At 41.3% G+C, this 19,559-nt stretch overlaps 1 protein-coding gene across 1 annotated transcript in view; it reads right to left on the bottom strand.

Moving 5' to 3' along the window:
• The window catches only part of PDE1C (phosphodiesterase 1C), a 295,579-nt gene that overhangs the window by 45,813 nt on the left and 230,207 nt on the right, over positions 1 to 19,559 (bottom strand). Inside the window, 5 exon segments of the mRNA XM_046938139.1 lie at positions 5,070 to 5,151; positions 8,117 to 8,237; positions 9,503 to 9,604; positions 17,138 to 17,266; positions 18,969 to 19,069. Coding sequence (XP_046794095.1) covers positions 5,070 to 5,151; positions 8,117 to 8,237; positions 9,503 to 9,604; positions 17,138 to 17,266; positions 18,969 to 19,069 — 535 coding nt within the window.

Here is a 19,559-nt window from a genome sequence, read left to right as displayed (position 1 = left end):
GACATGGAAGTATGCATGAAGCAAAGCTGTATCACTGAATTCTTCCACATGGAAAAAAATGACACACACTGACATTCATCACTTGCTGAACATTTATGGAGACCAAACATTGTATGTCAATACAGTGAGGCAGTAGGTGGTGCATTTCAGCAGCGGCAACAGCGACAGTGGGTCACCTCCACTGGTGAAGACTTTTATGAATACAGCATGATGGCTCTTTCAACACCTCATCGCTGTTGCAAATGCATACCTAATGGTAGTGACAGTGTTGAAAAACAGCATTTTGTCGCTGAGAATGTGCTCCATCAAATCGGGTTATTGTGCTCTTTGTATCTGTTTTGGTTTCCATGGAAAGAGGAGGCATTACTTCCAGAGCAATCTAAATATTAATTATGTAATTCATACTATAAGCCCAAACCACCCTTCAGTATTCTCTTTCTTCTTACCTAAAGACACTGTGATTTAAATACAAAATAATTAACCTGGATTTAAAACTTATTAATGGTGTAGCCTATGACCAACTCTTCATCTTCTTTTTTGTCAACAGAATGAGTGAAGTAAGTATTTCTGTACTCCAGTGTTTATGATGATTTTATCAATTGCCACTGCATACTGAGGAATTGATTCCAGGCACATAGAATTCATTCATTTCAGTTGAGAACCCCACTACAACAAACATTGGCTAGAGAATTGTTTCCCTAAAGCCTACCACAATACAAGCAAAGAAACCAACAAACCAGAAACATTAACTTCTCAGCCTTCATAAAATGTTTTCTGAACCTGTAATTTTCTTTCTTGCTAGTCAATGGACAAAAATAAAAGGATGTTCCTACATTTATTGGCTGCAAGTGAGGTTCATCTCTCATCAGACAAGCTTTCTACAGTCTGAGAAAGACAGAGTAGCTTTAACTTCTGATATTCATGTGACGGAGTGCAAGTCTTGGCCTGGTTTTCTTTGAAATCTGTTTGCCTTCCCCACTCTGGTCAGCAGCCTGACTTCTGCACATGAATCTCTCATGATTTCTATACCTCAGTAGGGTACAGAAATGTTTACCAAAATCATTTTTATTGAGGGAGAAAAAGGATGATAAACTGATCACTAGCATTAGTAGGTTTTCCAACTTAGGTTCCTTATTTGATATTTGCTTTAAAAAATTTATTAGTTTTAATACTAAACAATTGATCCGCAAATTAAAGAAACAAGAGAATGAGACATTCTTTGTTTTGAGGAAATTTCTGCTTCATTTTTATGGAAAGAGTGCATGCTGTCCACATCTGTCCACATCCGTGAAATCCCTTCGTTAATAAAAAATGCCTGCCCACTATTTGTGGCATCTGCACTCAACTTTCAGCAGCAAACCGGCAACTATGAACAAGCCAAGGCACCAAAACAGGATTTCTATGCTCTGTCCCTGGCAAAACCAATAGCACAATTTTATTTTAAAAAGTATAGATGTTTTTGTTTGTTTGTTTGTTTTATTTGTAGAAACTCACAGCTGCTCACTACATGATCTGGAATTCAAGAGGAACTTGCTTCTTCAAAGAAATGCAGTAATTACTAATCCAGGGAACAACCTGTTGAGTCTGTTGATCAAATAAATAAATGAATAGGATCCGATTATTTCTCTGAGAATCTACCTTACAACTTCAAAAGCCTTGCCTCAGCAGATAGGCAGAAAACGTAAGACATTTTGGTCTAATAAGGGAGGCGTTACAGACAGATAATGTCAATATATGCAGCAGACCAAAAAATGAAAACTTTATGTCAGAAGCCAAGATTTATGAACAATGGCCTACTAGTGTCAATGGATTACAAAACCACACAAAAGAATATAGTGACAAACAGCATTTAACTAAATAAGGCAGCCTCCTTTACACACTGATGGAGTTCCACTTTGATAAACTACAATTATCCTGGTGATGGTTTAATTCATCGTTAATTTTGCAGTGGCTTGACACAAATGCATCACTAGTACAGAAGTTTCTTGGCTCTCCTGGCCTTCTAGAGTGAAAAAGCATGAAAAAGGACAAGGCAAATTGTTTTCTAAGTACACTGAGACCCTAAACCAGAGCACAGAAGGGCACATGCAGGAAGCACAGCTCCTCTTCCCTGTAAGGTGTGAGGGACATATCTGAAAGATGCTAGAACCACTGTGAAAGAGAAGTCCAAATGTGTCTTTTCTTCCACACCAGCCACAGAGTGGTCATCTTCCCCCATAGCAGCAGGAATAGTCAGCCCAGGAGTCTTCAGCATGGGTTTTAGCTCACACTGAATCCCTTTAAGTTTGCTGTTGCTTCCCTACACTAAGCCACGGGCAAAATACAAGTCTTCTCAGGGGTTGTGTTGGGCTGTGTACACATACACACCTTTCTGGGGCACTGTTTCAGAGGGGCACACTCTAGAAATTTGGCAGCCAGTTTGGGTTTGTACAGGGCTTTTCAAGTTCAGATTGTTGTATGAATTGCCTAAGTTTGCAGAGCCAGAAAAATCTGGAATGAAGTCCACTAAGGAAATGGCTTGCCTAATGAGAACAATGAAATAATTTTAAACAAGAAACAGCTCTGAGCCACAGATGTGAATCTCTACTGTCTTAAGTTTGGGGATATATTTATTTTTTGGCCAGCTCAGGAGACAGCTGAGAAATTTCGTACTTCAAATTCTTCTCTTGATTGCTTTCCTTGAATACATTTGTTTTCTTTCTGCTTCTGGACTCAGCTCCCTTATGCTGGGAGACAGCATTATCTGTCTTTTATTCTTCCATTTGGCTACTCTGTTCTCCAGTCATGGATAGATAACATTTTTCACTAGCTTTGTGTATAAATGGGTATAAATGGGTATAAATATCTACCCATAAATCCACCTTTTCTTTTGAAGTTGTCTCTTTTTTTGCTTCTAGCCTGCAGAACGTCTGCTTCAGTTAGCTCCTCTTGACTTCTCCCCAGCTATCAGGCTTGTTGCTCCCCCCTCCTATTTTTCTTTCAATAATTGGAAGAGACGTTTGCGTAGAGAGCACTCTCAGTAAATTCAGAGATGACACAAAACTGGAGGGAGTGGCTGACTCATCAGAGGGCCACAGCCATCCAGAGGAATTGTGACAGGCTGAAGAGGTGAGCTGGCCAAGAATCTCATGAAGTCCTGCACCTCTTGTCTAGCAGAATCATAGAATGACTTGAATTGGAAGGGACCTCAAAGATCAGTCTAGTTCTATGCCCTCTGCCACAGGCAGGATTTCCAGCTGCTAGATCAAGCAATAAATCAGGCTGTCCACGGCCCCATCCTACCTGGTCTTGAATGTCTCCAGTGATGGGCATCCACAACCTCTCTGGGAAGCATGTTTCAGCACTTCACCAAGGTTTCCACTTACCCCTGATGTCTAATCTAATTCTCCCCTTTAGTTGAACACCATTCCCCTTTGTGCTATCACTATCTACATGTGTAAAAAGTTCATTTCCCTCCTGTTTATAATCTCCCTTTAAATACTGGAAGGACGCAATGAGGTCTTCCTGGAGTCTTCTCTGCTCCAGACTGAACAAGCCCAGTTCCCTCAACCTGTCTTCATAGGAGAGGTCCTCCAGTCCTCTGATCATCCTCATGGCCCTCCTCGGGACCCTCTCCAAAAGCTCCACATCTTTCCTATGGAGGAGGAGCAATTCCAGGCATCCAGCTGAGAAGCAGCTCTGCAGAAAAGGACCGAGGGGTCAGTGACCACCAAGTTGAACATGCGTCAGCAATGTGCCCTTGCTATCATGTCCAGTTCTGGGCCTCCCATTACAAGAGAAATGGAGATATAGGAAAAGAGTCCAACACAGGGTCACCAAGATGGTCAAGGGACAGGAGTACCTCTGCTGTGAGGAAAGGCTGAGAGAACTGGGAACTACTCAGTCTGGAGAAGGCTCAGGAGAGATCTTAAAAATGTCTATGAACATCTGAAAGGGAGAGTGCGAAGAGGATAGAACCAGGCTCATTTCAGTGATGCCCAGTGCCAGGACAAGAAGCACACACTGGAAAATAAAAGGTTCCATCAGAACATCAGAAAGCACTTTTCAACCGTGCAGGTGATGGAGCACTGGAATAGGATGCCCAGAGAGGTTCTGAAGTCCACCCTCAAAAATCACCTAGATGTGGCCCTGCGAAACCTGCTCTTGATGTTCCTGCCTGAGCAGAGGTTGGACCAGATGGATCCAGATGGATCCAGATGGCTCCTTCCCACCTCAGCCATTCTGCAACCCTGTGATTTTGCAAGAGATAGAGAAAGCACTATTAGTGAGTCTGTAAAAAGATTTCTGCTTCTGAATGAATGGAGTTGAAAATGGTTTGCTGTTTCTTTGGCTTCCATGCAAAATATTGGCTGGCTTTGAGCACCGAGAGGGAAAGGGTAGGAAAAATAAGTGAAAAAACAAAGAAAGAAAGAAACAAACAAATGAAAAATACAACAGTTTTTGCCCAGGTCATCAAAAGGACTGACATTGTGTTTCCATATCATCTACGAAAACTCACAACACGATGCCATGCACACCTCATATCCAGTGCTCAGAAAAGGACAGAATAATGTCAGAACTGTGCACTGCAGCACTGCAGCCAGCTGTGCAGTCACATCAAAAGTAACTCAACTACTGCAAGGAAACGCCACCATAAATTTAATGGTTCCTCAGCTTTGAATTGTTGATCTGGAGAAAATACCACTGCATTTTATTACTTCTTCTCTATAACCTAGTTTCAAATGGTGAGAGATCACTGTAACCTTCGTCCCACAGGGACAAATAAGTTTTATGGCCTCAGATTGCACCAGGAGAGATTCAGGTTGGACATTAGGAAAAACTACTTCTCTGAAAGAGTGGCCAGGCTCTGGAATGGGCTGCCCAGGGAGGTGGTGGAGTCACCATCCCTGGAGGTGTTCAAGAAGTGTTTAGATGTTGTACTGAGGGACATTTAATGGGAAATATTGGTGACAGGTGGACGGTTGGACTGGATGACCTTGGAGGTCTTTTCCAACCCTATGATTCTATGATTCTGTGATTCTAAGTTTTGTTTTTAAGATGCTACTTACAGTGCACCAAAAGGGACATACCTATTTGAGACTGAGCAACCATAGTCGACTTGCGGTCACACAATGGAGAGAAGGGAAGTCCTAGTTCTGCTTCTTTGTCACCCTGGAAAAAAAAAAAAAAGAGAATAAATTAGAACAAGGCATTGAAGTTTGATATCTTAGGTCACTGCTGTAAAAGCAACCCATTTTACTTTCTTTAGTGAAGGTTTCGTGCATTTTTGTAAACACAGATTATTTATAGAGAACTGAGTCCAGCTGGGAAAGTTGTGGTCCAAAAAGAACGACGGGAATTGAGTATTTTGATTCCAGTGAATCCTTCCTCATAGCTTTCCCTGTCTGCTTGGTACTTCCAAGCACTAAGTAAGCACCCTCTCGTACTCAAGAATGATTCTCTTTGGAGCCCACTGGAAAACTCAGCAGAACACCGTCCTTGGAACAAACCTTTCAAGAGAAAATGTCAGTATCGTGATTGATCTTTCAGGATATGCACTTACTTGCATGCTTTTTTTCCTTTTGTCTTTTAGATAAGGAATTCACAGGTCATGGCTGGCCAGATACAGATTACATTTTTTGTCCAAGGGAAACATTGATATTGTTAACATTTTATGTAAGAGCTAAAGAACAAAGGTACAAACATGCTTTCCAGCCCTCAGAACTGACAGTCCTTACCTAACATCACAAGACGATGTGGAAGATCAAGTGTTATAAAGCCATTTCTTCCAGTCATTTAAGCTGCATATTCACACTAAGCTTGCTTCAGTTACACTATTATAAATCACCTGAGGCTGACAGGATACATAGGATGACAGTTGCAGTAATCCCCAGTGAGCATTCAAACTTAAATAGCTTGTTAAATGTACCAGAGACCCAATTCCTTAAATCAGCAACTCACTTTAACTGTGCTGAACTTCATGCCATTATTCTGACTAATGTCAAATGGAAGTCAAAATTGCCAGCAAACAAATTAGAGAAAAACCGTAGGCATAAGAAGCACTGAACGGGTTTTTCTTTGTTATTAGTATAACATACATAAAAAGAAGGAGTAAGTTCTTTTAGAGCTTTGGGTGAAACAACAGTTTCCTCCTGCTTTATGTTAGGAGTCTGATGTACAAACTTCAGGGTAAGCCAGAAACCAAACACAGAAATATTGTGAAGCAACCTTCTACTACCATGTCAGCCACACCTCACAGGAAAAGCATTTTTCAGTGCCAGCTCTTATCTTATCATCAGTTTTCTCTTACTCCTCATGGCTTTTACAAACCCCAGCACTTAATCCTCTTTAGCACAAAGCCCCTAACAGCCTTCCTGACTGCTCAAAGACATACATGACTTTTAAGCTGTTCAGGCAGATCCTAAGTAAAACATGCAAAATATTTCCTTTATGAGATCTTCACTCCAGCTGCTGCATATCAATCAACAAAAACTGTATTCAAAAGCAGCATTAACATCTACAAACATGTGTAGTTCATGCAGGAAGACCTGTGTCCAATCACTGCAGAATTGGAAACCAAGAGCATTAGAAACCTGTACTGATTCAGGTTAAGTGAGTCTTCGTGCCTCGTAACACATACAAAAGAAAAAGTGGAAGAGAATCTGCACTTGAAGAGCATAAAGAAATACCTAAACTGAAACCGGTCTACTTTCTTAGTCCCATGGTCCCCTCTGGCTAGTAGGACTTTTCAGCTTAGACACAGAGAAGAGCACATGTTGCTCTTCTACTATCAGGTAGGAATGTATGTATTAATCTACTAACTTCAATGAACAAGTCTACTTTTCATGGTAAGCATAAGGTTTTTCCCAAAAAGGGAGTTAGTACTTCATTGTAATTTACTAGAAATAAACTAGAATACAAGTTTTATGCAATTCTTTATCTAAACATGGAGGCATCTGTCATTCAAAACTGCAGCATGATTTCTTGTTCAACTGCCCTTGTGAAAATGATTTTGTCTTCGTTGCACTTGCAAAGCAGATCCAAACCTGGCCTTTTTGTGTTTTTACATCCAGTTAATCTTAATTCCCTCAAAAATCTTCTAGGGTACACAGCAATGGTATATTTTATCAGAACTAGTATCCTTCTGAGCTGTAAGAGAATGAGCAAGCCCAGTGGCAGAGTTTTCCCTAAAATATATGTGAAAATCATCCTCCTTACATGAGCCTTCTGTGTGGTAACATAGAGACAGATGCAGGCATGATTTTCTTGCTTCCACCCAGTAAACCCATTCTTGCTTTGAAAAACAAATTTAAGGATTCACTTCAAAGCAAATTTCTGCAATGTCCTTATTAAGAAGGGATTCCCACAGTGCCTTTAAAAGCAGATGCCGTTCAAAAAAACTAGTTACAAATTGGCTTTTTGGTTTGGCTTTTTTGCATTCAGATTTACTGCAAATCATGAAGTTATTGAAGTTTGGCAGGAAATTAAGCACTTAATTTTCTGATTAGTTTAGTAATACATATTGGTGAAAAGAATCTTCACACTCTTCAGTGCTCTGTTTACTTTTACTTCTTTTTTTTTTTATTAAGCAGCTATTTACGTGCTTTTAACTGGCCACTTGGGGAGACTGTAGTTATCACATAGACTTTAATGATTTGTCTAGATTTGCAGATCTGTCAATGGGATGCCCATTAAGAGATGTAAGCTAGAGCAGCTCACTTCATCGAAGGTAAGGGTAATGGATTTTTTTATGTCTACTCCAACAATATAGATACAGCTTTATAAAATGTAACTACCTAAATGTGTTTTTTATAGTTTAATAGCTAAGCAGAACATCATATATTCTATCATTTTGCAAGTTAGAAACACATACTGATTCCATAGAAGTAGTTAGCCTGGCTTAGCATGCCAAATTAGAACTTCTCCTATGTGGGTAATACTTCCTATCTATAGGCACTGTATCAGACACTGCCTTTCCAAGAGACTTCATAGGCAGCGCTACTGTGCCAGACAAAAATCTTCTTATCATTTAGGATGTTCTTGAGAAAACCAGATAAGAAAGAAAATACACGTTCACATTTTCTTACTTGCACAATCCTCTGTGCTGCCAAAACACAGAGGAATTCCCCAGCTTTACCTGTCTGAAGAACTCCTCTAGCAGAGACATCGTCCAGCGGTGATGGAGGTCCCAGGCCTTGGCTGGATGACTGATATCTGCTGTATGCAACAACAGCGATAAGGCTTTCGGCTTGTCAATTCTGAAAATCCAAAGGATCAAACAAGTTAATTGCCTGCAGTTGCAGTGGACAGTGACAAAAATCTCACTTAAAAAGGGAAATAAGGCCATCAGAGTCTTTGGCCAGGATATTAATGGAGTATTTCTGTGTTCATAAAACCTGACTAATGTGAAAGGTTGACTAATTTCTCCAACATATGCCATTATTATCATAACAAAAACATTAAGAAGTATAAAGAGAAACTTTGCTCAGCTTTGTCGAGTTCCTTTCCAGGCTCACTTCTTTGCACAATCAGACCTGAAGAGTCACTATGCTCCCTATTTCATCTGGGCTGCATTTTATGCAGGTCAGAAGAGAATTTACTCCCCGTCATCTTACTGTAGTAAACAGGATCTGCTCTCAGGAACACTGATGACTTTGCACAGTAAGTATGCTTCACTGTTAGAAAACTGGAGTGAAGCTGGCAATTTCTTAAGACTATAACCTGAGAGGCTAGCCCAAGAACTCAGTAAGTAATGTTTACTTGGGATGAGTAATTTCAGTTTTGAATTCCAGCATTCTGACTGCCTGAAATAGTTGGAAGAACTTCTGTTCAGAACCAGCTTCTGACAGGACTGAGTGGTGAGCTACACTCTGATCTGATATAGATATAATTCTGGAGGGTGCTGGACAGATCTGTGTCCAGAGTGAAAAAAAGAAAAGACCACCACTAAGAACTTTCTGTAGCATAATGGGAATTTTATGGAAAAGGCTGTGGACAAAATATTACAACTCCTACTGGTATACTGTGAAAAAACAAAGTCCTTCCTCATAATGCTACATCTGTTATTTTCCAGTTCCTCCCTTGATGCATCTCAGATTGTTTTCATCTTTCCCCTTGTTATGCAGCAGGCCCCTTGCCATGGTGGCAGCTGCTACCATCTGCAGAAAGACAATGCATTGATTTTGTTTTGTAGATCCTTGAGTCCTACTCAATTGGTAGAGGTTGTTCAGTTGGATCATGTCCTCAATGTTACCCTCATATGCAAAGGAAAATTATCAGGGAAACTTACCCCAACACAGTGACCTCTGCAAGCTTCAGTCCAACAGCATAGAATAGAGACGTGTATAGGTAGTGCTAGTCCACTCTTAAGTGAATTCATTCAAAATTCAACAGCAGAAACAGAATTGAGGTGCACAGCAAGGAGAGTGAGGGCCTCCAGAGAAGTGCTTTTGAAGTTAAACATCATGGCAGAGCACAAGCTGAAATGAAGCCCCTCAGTGCACGGTGCTGTGAAGTGACTCACCCTTCTGGCTGCTGCAAAGCATTCTTCATGGCTTTGATTTGCTGGAAGTGACAGGACATATCAGTGGCTAACACCATCTCAATCACCAGAGCCCTGAACTCCCTTTTGAATGGCGTCACAATGAGAGAAGGAAGGAAAAAGAAACACAAAAACCATCATCAGACACACTCAAGCTTCTGTTGTTAACTGCAAGTTGCTAACAGCATTTCTGACTTCTTACGTCACTCATTCTGTTATTTCTCTTTCAGGTTGAGGGAGAAAGATGAATGATTTTCTACAAACACAATAGTGGAAGGGCTGCAAATGAAACCACGTGGCCTCATTTGTGAAGAGTATCAGTATCAGTACACTTCCTTTCTCACCTAAGAACAAATCTTCTGAATTGATTTCTTTATAAAGCATTCTTAGAATGAAGAAAAAAAGACTATTTAATGATTTGGCATGAATCAGGTGAATTTTTGAACCTGCGTTTCTATTCAGTTAACTGAAACTGGTCAAAACCTCCACTGAAAGCTTAGCCATATTATTAAAGGAAAAACAACATGCTGAAAAACAACATGTTAAAAGCATCTCCTAGTACACATAATGTTTATATACATTCAAGAGTTCTGAAAACCTGCGCTACTTCCCTGACATTACTCATTCAAACTATTCCTGCACGAATTTTTGTTAAACAAACTTTTCAGGATATGTTTGGAATTCCTTTGAAGATAGTGTGGATATCCTAGAATTTTAAAATATCAGAACTCTCTGATCTAACATACAATATAAATTTCTTCTTTCTTTCTTCAATTCAGCCGCTCACAGTTTAATAGAAGAATAGCCCAAGGTTAGCATACCAGCTAAGGATTTGGGAGATTCAGAAATGGATCAGTTTTCGCTTAAAAATAAAAGTTGCCATTCTTTTCATGAATCTTTCATGAAGGAGATGGTCTATTTTGGGCATATCTCTCCTGCCTCTAGTGGCTGTACTCAAGTTCTAGCCCCAGGCCACCCACTGCTTAGAGACCCAAGACCTCAGTGCCTACTCAGTCCCATGGGTGTCACATAACATGCCCTCCCAAGAGTTCTGCACGCACATTAAAATTGCATCAGTTGTCCTCACTCTCCCCACAGCACACCTACCTCCTCCTCCCCACCCTTAAGTACAAGCACTTGCATAGCCAACAGCATTCAGAGAAATTATATGGTGTTTGGAAACAAGCTTAGTTCCATTATTTTTTCTGGTTCTGGTCAGTTCCCTGGTCTGGTATATTCCCAGCAACAAAAACCTCTCTGTCAACACAAACAAGAGGAACCAGGCAGGAGAGGAGAAACTGCTTCTTTTAGCAAAAGTGCTGGCAAATGACAGCTTTAAACACTTGTGGAACAAGGACCAGAATCCTGAGAACTGGAGAGCAAGTCATTGTGCTCCAAGCCAGAGACAAAGCAAAAGCCAGTGTAGATGACAGAAAACGTGGGCTGAAATGCAAGTCTAACATAATGCAGCCAGGAGTACAACAACAAAGTAATAAATCAGTGGGGAAACCAACAGATTCCTGATGGACAGACACATCTATCAAGCCTTTACTTTTCCACAACACTGTTAGAAACTTCTGTGCTCCAGAGAAATTTGAAAATATTTTAAATAGTGCTTTTGAAGGCAGCCTGATAAATCAGAGCAATGTGCGCTAAAATCAAGTGGTCTAAGTGGTTAATCTTTATACAAGGCTCGAATGTTTGTGATAACAAAACTACAATCATGTGAAAGTGGTCACTATGAGAATATTAAGGGCCTAGGAATGAGTTTTCTTGCCAATCCTCTCAACTCAACCCCCTCAGGAGGGGGAACAGCAAAACTGCTACCTTGGACTTCTGGAGGGCAGACTTTGAATTGTTCAAGAGACTAGTAGGGAGAGTCCCCTGGGGTTCCGTCTTAGAGAGTAAAGGGGTACAAGATGGCTGCTTTTTCTTCAAGAAGGAAGTCTTAAAGGCACAGGAGCAGGCTATCCCCGAGTCGCAAAATGAGCCAGCGCAGAAGACTGGCGTGGATGAATAGGGAACTATTCTTGAGGCTCCAGGAGAAAAAGAGAATCTACCTCCTGTGGAAGGGACAGGCAACCCAAAAAGAATACAAAGAAGTTGTTAAGATGTGCCAGGAGAAAATCAGAAAGGCAAAAGCCCAGCTTGAACTCAACCTGGCCGCTGGGGTAAAAGGGAACAAGAAACTCTTTTACAAGTATATCAACAGTCAGAGGAAGACCAGGGAGAATCTTCATTCTTTACTGGATGAGGCTGGGAATGTGACCACTGAGGATAAGGAAAAGGCAGAGGTTCTGAATGCCTTCTTTACAGCTGTCTTTAAAAGTCAGACCAGTTATCCTCAGGTTTCTCCACTCTCTGACCTGGCAGTCTTGGCTGAGGAGCAGACTAAACCCCCCACGATTCAGGAGGAAACAGTCAGAGACCTGCTACTCCAACTGGACTGCCACAAGTCCATGGGACCGGATGAGATTCACCCGAGAGTGCTGAGGGAACTGGCAGAGGTGATAGCTGAGCCGCTTTCCATCATCTATCAGAGCTCCTTGTTGACGGGTGAGGTCCCAGAAGACTGGAGGCTTGTCAATGTGACTCCCACCTACAAGAAGGGCTGCAGGGAGGATCCAGGAAACTACAGGCCTGTTAGCCTGACCTTGGTGCCACGGAAGATTATGGAGCAGATTGTCTTGAGGGAGATCACGTGGCATGTGTGGGACAACCGGGAGATCAGACCTACCCAGCATGGGTTCACGAAGGGCAGGTCCTGCTTGACCAACCTGATCTCCTTCTATGATCCAGTGACCTGTCTGGTGGATGAGGGAAAGGCTGTTGATGTGGTCTACCTAGACTTCAGTAAAGCCTTTGACACCGTCTCCCACAGTATTCTCCTGCAGCAGCTGGCAGTCTGTGGCTTGGACAGATACACTCTTGGCTGGGTAAGAAACAGGCTGGAGGGCCGGGCCCAGAGAGTGGTGGTGGAGTTAAATCCAGCTGGCGACCGGTCACGAGTGATGTTCCCCAGGGGTCACTGCTGGGGCCTGTCCTGTGTAATATCTTTATTGCCGATCTGGATGAAGGCATTGAATGCACCCTCCGTAAGTTTGCAGATGACACCAAGCTGGCTGGAAGTGTTGATCTGCCTGAGGGTAGCGAGGCCCTACAGACGGATTTGGAAAGTCTGGATAGCTGGGCTGAAGCCAATGGGATGAGATTCAACAAGTCCAAGTGCCGGGACCTGCACTTTGGCCACAATAACCCCAGGAAATGCTACAGGCTTCGGGCAGAGTGGCTGGAAGACTGTGTAGAGGAAATGGACCTGGGGGTGTTGATTGACACTAGACTGAACATGAGCCAGCAGTGTGCCCAGGTGACCAAGAAGGCCAATGGCATCCTGGCTTGTATCAGAAATAGTGTTGCCAGCAGGAATAGGGAAGTAATTGTCCCCCTGTACTCAGCACTGGTGAGGCCGCACCTCGAGTACTGTGTCCAGTTTTGGGCCTCTCACTGTAAGAAAGACATCGAGGCCCTGGAGCGTGTCCAGAGAAGGGCAACAAAGCTGGTGAGGGGTCTGGAGCACAGGCCTTATGAGGAGCGGCTGAAGGAGTTGGGATTCTTCAGTCTAGAGAAGAGGAGGCTCAGGGGAGACCTTATTGCTCTCTATAACTACCTGAAGGGAGGTTGTAGTGAGCTGGGGGTCAGGCCTCTTCTCTTCTGTGACTAGTGATAGAACTAGAGGGAATGGCTTCAAGCTGTGCCAGGGAAGGTTCAGGCTGGATGTTAGGAAATACTACTTCTCTGAAAGGGTGGTCAAGGCACTGGAATGGGCTGCCCAGAGAGGTGGTGGAGTCACCAACCCTGGAAGTGTTCAAAGAGCGTTTGGATGTTGTGTTGAGGGACATGGTTTAGCGAGAACCATAAGTGATGGGTGAATGGTTGGACTGGATGATCCTGTGGGTCTTTTCCAACCTTAGTGATTCTATGATTCTATGAACTGAAGATCCCTTGTGGATGCAAAGTCTGTTTTATAGATCTGGCCATGCTGCTTGTCTGACTAATTGGGGATTTTAATAGTTTTCGTTACATTTTCAGATGTTTTATCTCATGGCAGATATACATTTCCCCAAGGCCAGAGGCCAGGAGCCACGGAGACACCATATTCTCACATCTATAACCTAAGGTTATCAAATTCGATAATAAATTCTAAGATAACTTTTCCATGTCCTTTAACAGCCCCTGCAAAATCAGGGAAGCTACAATTAGGTGGAGAGAGTGGTGCCAGGAAAAGCAGTTTGGAGAAGAGGAAAACCTGGAGTGAATTTCCCGTTTCATTACTGCTACACGAATGTCCTGCAGGTGATGCCCATGAAAACATGGCATCTGGCACAGTTCCGTCATCAAGCACAGTTGCACGGTATTTGTACTACTGACTGCGGAGCTAGATAAGACTGGATGACTTTACGTCTAAATACTTCCAAGTCTTGCACTGATCTCCATTTGGCAAAGATCCTTATTTGCTCTTTAGAATAACTACTACATGCCTTTACCTTTTTTGACCCAGAGAACATTACATCATTTTATTGGATATTTTGCTGGATATGTCTTTGCTCCATATTAGTGTTTACCTCAGAGGTACATTCCAGCAAAGGGGTCCCATCTCCATGTATACAAGGGAAAAGGCCAGGAAAATGACTGCTTTAGATCACCTAATCCCTATGCTAAGAAACAGTTAAGATCTCCTATAGTGAGATATTTCACCCAGTTTGCGTAGTACAAGCCTTCATTGTCATGAAAATTAATGGATGAAGGAAAAACGCTACCTTCAAGGAAACGTTTTCAATGGCTGACACACACTAAGATATAACATTCAGAATAAGCATGCATCCATCATGGATACAGAGGAAAAAAATTACAAGAAAAGTGTGTGACTACGCAGCCATGTATCTGCTATTATGTACAAAAGAAGACTTTGACTAAAGTTGTCTTCGTTCAGAACCATTCCAGGTTTCTCACTGCAGACTCTAAAGGAACAACAATGATTGACAAAGCAGTTTTACTGACAAAATCAGTTTTGCATGAAAGGTCACTTCCTGAAGCTGTACTCTGATTCAGAGTTTTGGAGTTAAACATTTTCCAGATGCATTTTTAATCCGGTACTTGACAGTAAAGGGCTTGCACTAAGTATACTCTATTTCAGTAAACTACATGGAAATTATTAGCAATGAACTACAGAGCCAGAAAATACATCTTTAGTCGTATCTTGGAAAGCATCTGTTCACTTTGCAGTTTGATTTCTTAAATCATTGTGATCTGTTTTTCATACAGTTTCTTCATTTACTTGCTAATGATTTGCACAAATGGGATTCATCAAATGAGGCAACTCGCTTTCAAATATTTAACAAGGAGCAGAAGTTTTAAAATGGAGAGTAAAACACAGTTTAAGTCCTAGTAAGCACTCATCTTTCTTCTTGATTAGCCAAAACAATCTCTTTCAGTTTCATCAGCTTCCCCTAAAAAACCTATACCCATTTCTGTTCCAGCTGTGACAGCTACGTTTCATCTCCTGTGTTTCTTTCCTGTAAATACAGTCCTGAACTAGATGACCAAATAACACAAAACTGATGAAATCCACATTTATATCATAGAATGGACTGGGTTGAAAAGGACCCCAAAGATCATCGAGTTTCAACCCCCTGCTATGTGCAGGGTCACCAACCACCAGACCAGGCTGCCCAGAGCCACATCCAGCCTGGCTTTGAATGCCTCCAGGGATGGGGCATCCACAACTTCCTTGGGCAACCTGTTCCAGTGTGTCACCACCCTCTGTGTGAAAAACTTCCTCCTTATATCTAACCTAAACCTCCCCTATCTTAGTTTAAAACCATTCCCCCTTATCCTATCACTCTCCAGCCTCATAAACAGCCGTTTCCCCTCCTGTTTATACGCTCCCTTCAAGTACTGGAAGGCCACAATGAGGTCTCCCTGGAGCCTTCTCTTTTCCAAGCTAAACAACCCAGTTCCCTCAACCTTCTCCATATATATAGGATTGTGTGATGAACTGATCATCAGGTCTTCTCTTATTAATAATGTCAAAATGAAATGAGAGCTCAGGTCAAAACAGCACTTAAGAATTTGATTTCCATGAGCTAGCATTTGGACTTTATGCTGAAAGAGATAAATCAAGTACGTCTACACAAATAATACCAGATCTGGACATGTTTTAACAGTTCTCCAAAGCATCCTTTCATGTTTTGAGTCCTACTGATACTGAAAGTCCTATTTCTGAGTACCAGTCTGAGAAGCTGTGGGTTTCTTGTTGAGATCCTGCTGAAGTTAGCTGATGTTTCCAGTGCCTTCCAAATGTTTGCCTATGGGATTTCAAACTAGCAGTCAAAAGCAAAAGCACATGAGAATCGCATTTTGGCATTAGAGCACATTGAAATAATGATTTTTATCTCACAGCTGCTGCTTGATCAGCAGCTACAAAATAATACAGCCCTACTTGAGAGAGGAAAACTAAGCAATCTAAACATCTCAGTATTGTTATTCAGGCAGATAGAGTATTTCATAAAAAGGAGAAGTGATAATCTTCGAAACCTCCAGTCTAAACATATACCTCAACAGAACACACATTTTGACACAAGGGTATTAACAAGAAACATCTAACTTAGCTTTCATCCAACCACAAACAGTTTAAAGCCCCAAAGCAGACTGCTTTCCTAAAGACAGCATTCCTGCAATGAAGCATTCTCAAGCAGCTGCTACACTGATCCTTCTAAACAGTGGCTCTATGGCTGCCATTTCGAATCATATAGTTCCTTGTGTTTCCCCCACCAACACAAAAGGAAGCAGCAATTTGCTGCCACTATTGTACAAGGCATTACCAATTGTAGCCAAAAAAAAAAAAAGATTTTTAACATCTCAATGCAGTTCAGGTTTCCTGTCCATGCTAAGACTATATGGGCAGGCAGGATTTCTCAAGCCGCTGCCCTACAACAGTCACACTGATTGAAACCAGCTGTTTAAGATCCTAAATTGCATTCCCACTGTTCAACTACAGGAGAATATCACTGTCCACAAGTCAAATAAACAGGAAATGCAGGTGAAAGACATCATGAAGCACAGTCATTGACCAGCATACTAGAAGGCAATCCCCTGAGCAAAGCTAATTTCTTGTAAGATGAACTGGACGTTCATTACTGTATCTAATTCAGGTGCATGGGGGAAACACTGTCCTGCCTGTAAGACCCTACAAGTCCCTCCTATGAGAAAGACTGTGGACCAGGATTCCTTGGACTCAATTCTTATTTGCATTCCACCCCATATATAATTTCCAGGCAAGGAGTGTCAAAGCAGTGTTTCCTTGAGATGCTGAAAGTATATGGGAGTCAAATTGTATATTATCATCCATTGCAACAAATTTCTAGTCTGACTACTATCTGAGGTGAAAACCAAATACAGAAATATGCAATCAAACACTTTATAAAGTTTTTTTTTTCCTCTTAGCAGCAGAAATGCTAATACACAATATACACCGATGCATATTGCCAGTCAAACAAAGCAACAACAGTCCATAGTGATAGTGCAATATTTTGAAGCAGCTACCATGTTCATGTTTACCTCCAGTCATCTTTTGAGAGATTAGATAAAATATTCATCTCTTCATCATCTTGCAAAAGACGATATGCTGCACTAACATGGTGATTTTCAAGCACAGACCGGTCATTATACAGAATGGCTGAGTCTGACCTGGGATTAAAAAGGAAACAAAGGAAGGTTATGTATCTTCCTTATTTGAAGTGTCTCATATTCAAAAGCTTTTCTTTGCTCAGCTACAGAGGTTAGTTCCTATAGTGCAGATATAAGCATTTTGAGAGTGCTTGTGATACTTTATTCATTGCTGTTATTCATTAAAAGAAAACTAAAGATGAAAAGTCACCACTAAATCTACTTCATCTGCTGAGACTCACGTAGTCTTACATTACATTAGAAAAGGATACTGAGAGCTTTCTAACTGAGAGAGATAATGTAAATTTAGGTCTGAATCACAAGGCTCCTTTCCAGTTCTTGTGTACAATGCTCTCAAATTGAAGCCTGAGTGTAGCCAAGTAAGAAATTGCGAGATGTGTTCTTATATTGTTCCCAGAATAGTAAATTGGCTGTAAGCAAGACATAACTGAACTGCTTTCAGTTATCTGTGCACCTAGCTACGCTGTACAGAAGGCCAAATCCCAGTGGGATAGTATGAGACAAAAGGTACTTCACACCTTATTTTAGGCTCCATATTATAAATCCGAAATTGCTGGATAGCACAATTGTTCTAAAGACAAAGTGGTAGCTCGAAGTTAATGGCAAGAGAGATTGAGTATGATTCATTACAGTCCTCTCTCGGTCCTGCTTCCCAGCGAGCCGTGTAAATTTTTCTCCCTCAACATTTTAGATCCTCTGCTGTTCAATCTCACATACAATGCATGATAACTGAACTTTTCTATAGCTACTTTCTACTCTGGAAATATAGCAGATCCCTAATTCTTGCATATAAGAAGATGTAACAAAGGGGAGTCTGGCTTATCCTAAAACACAGACAGAAATTTCTTCCAGCATTCCAAAACCTTCTTGAGCATATGTGTGATCTATCCTAGCAGTCTTTGTGCATCTGCAATACATAGCATGATTCAGCTACCATACTCCAGATGTCTAATTTAGGGTAAGTTGCAGTGCACCTCAGAAATGTCCAAGTATGCTATGTCAGTCTAGGACACCTAGACAGTTTGTCAGTGCTACCAGTAAACTTACACTATCAAAATAATGCACAGACATTAGATGCCAAATTATCATTATTTCACAATATTTGCACACTTTCAAATTTTGCCATCTACTTTGTACCTCTCTTCCATCAATCTCGAAAGCCCTACAGAAGACTCTGAGATCAACAATAATGCCAGTCCAGTAAAGTCTGTGATCAGCTGACTGCTCTCCAGGAATTTACAAACATTTAAGGTGTGAGTGCAATGACTGATTCCAAAACAGGTAGTGCTAAACATATGCCCTTGCAGCTGGTATGTTTTTCCAATAAGAACAGTATATGTCATGCTGGTGTGTACTGACAAATACAGATACTGGTGAACTTTTGAATTACAATACCTCCTTCAAAACTATATCTTTGATGAAATACATCCATCTGCATAACAATTAGCCTTCAGCAATTTCACACAGAAATATTTTGGGGCCTTCTTTTTCTTGATTGTTAATATGATAAAATGGTCCGGAATCTATAATACAGGCATACAATTGAAAATTATTGAGTAAGAGAAAATTAAATGTAATGCAGGGAAGTGAACTTTCCTCCTGCATCACTTGAGGGCAAAAGTTTCTACATTCTTCTGTGTGGCTGTGCTGTTATTTTCCAAAAACTTCCCCAAACACTCATCATGATTTACGATGGCCTCACCGTGTTTGGATGTGAAAATTGTTGGTGGTTCCTGTGTGTTCATAATCATGGATAGCAGCTGCAAAGATCATAGCGAAGATCTCCAGCTCTGTCAGCCAGTGCTGAAAAGAAATTACAGAGCAATCAGATCATTTTCCCAGGCATTCAGGCTTTTGTCTTTTAAGGCAAGTTATCCCCTGCTGACAGTCAGTGCTGCACATCCTTGCCTTTCCCCTGCAGCCTGCCAGATGTTTTAAAGTAAATTTGTCTGGCTGATACACCAAAGCTGAATCAGTGCTTTTCCTGATGCTCCATCTAAATAAACTGAACTTCAGCAAAATAGCTTCCAGAAAAAAAAAAAAAAAGGCTTAAATCATAGTGAGGGGAAACAGTCGCCCTTCTTAAAGAACACTGTGTGAGGGAGAAAGAGGAAAACCACAGGAAGAAAGAAGGAAAATCTCAAGAATATCCATTTTTTTCAAGAAGAACTTACTAATACATGCACATGTGTGCAGATACCACCAAGGTATATATTTTCAGCTTGGTTCAGCTTCGTAACAGAGCCTCAAATACATAAAAATGTCACTAATTTCCACTAATCGGAGGAGTTTT

The sequence above is a fragment of the Gallus gallus genome, chromosome 2, assembly GCF_016699485.2.
Source record: "Gallus gallus isolate bGalGal1 chromosome 2, bGalGal1.mat.broiler.GRCg7b, whole genome shotgun sequence".
Taxonomy (NCBI): Eukaryota; Metazoa; Chordata; class Aves; order Galliformes; family Phasianidae; genus Gallus; species Gallus gallus.
This window is presented reverse-complemented; position numbering and strand designations above follow the sequence as displayed.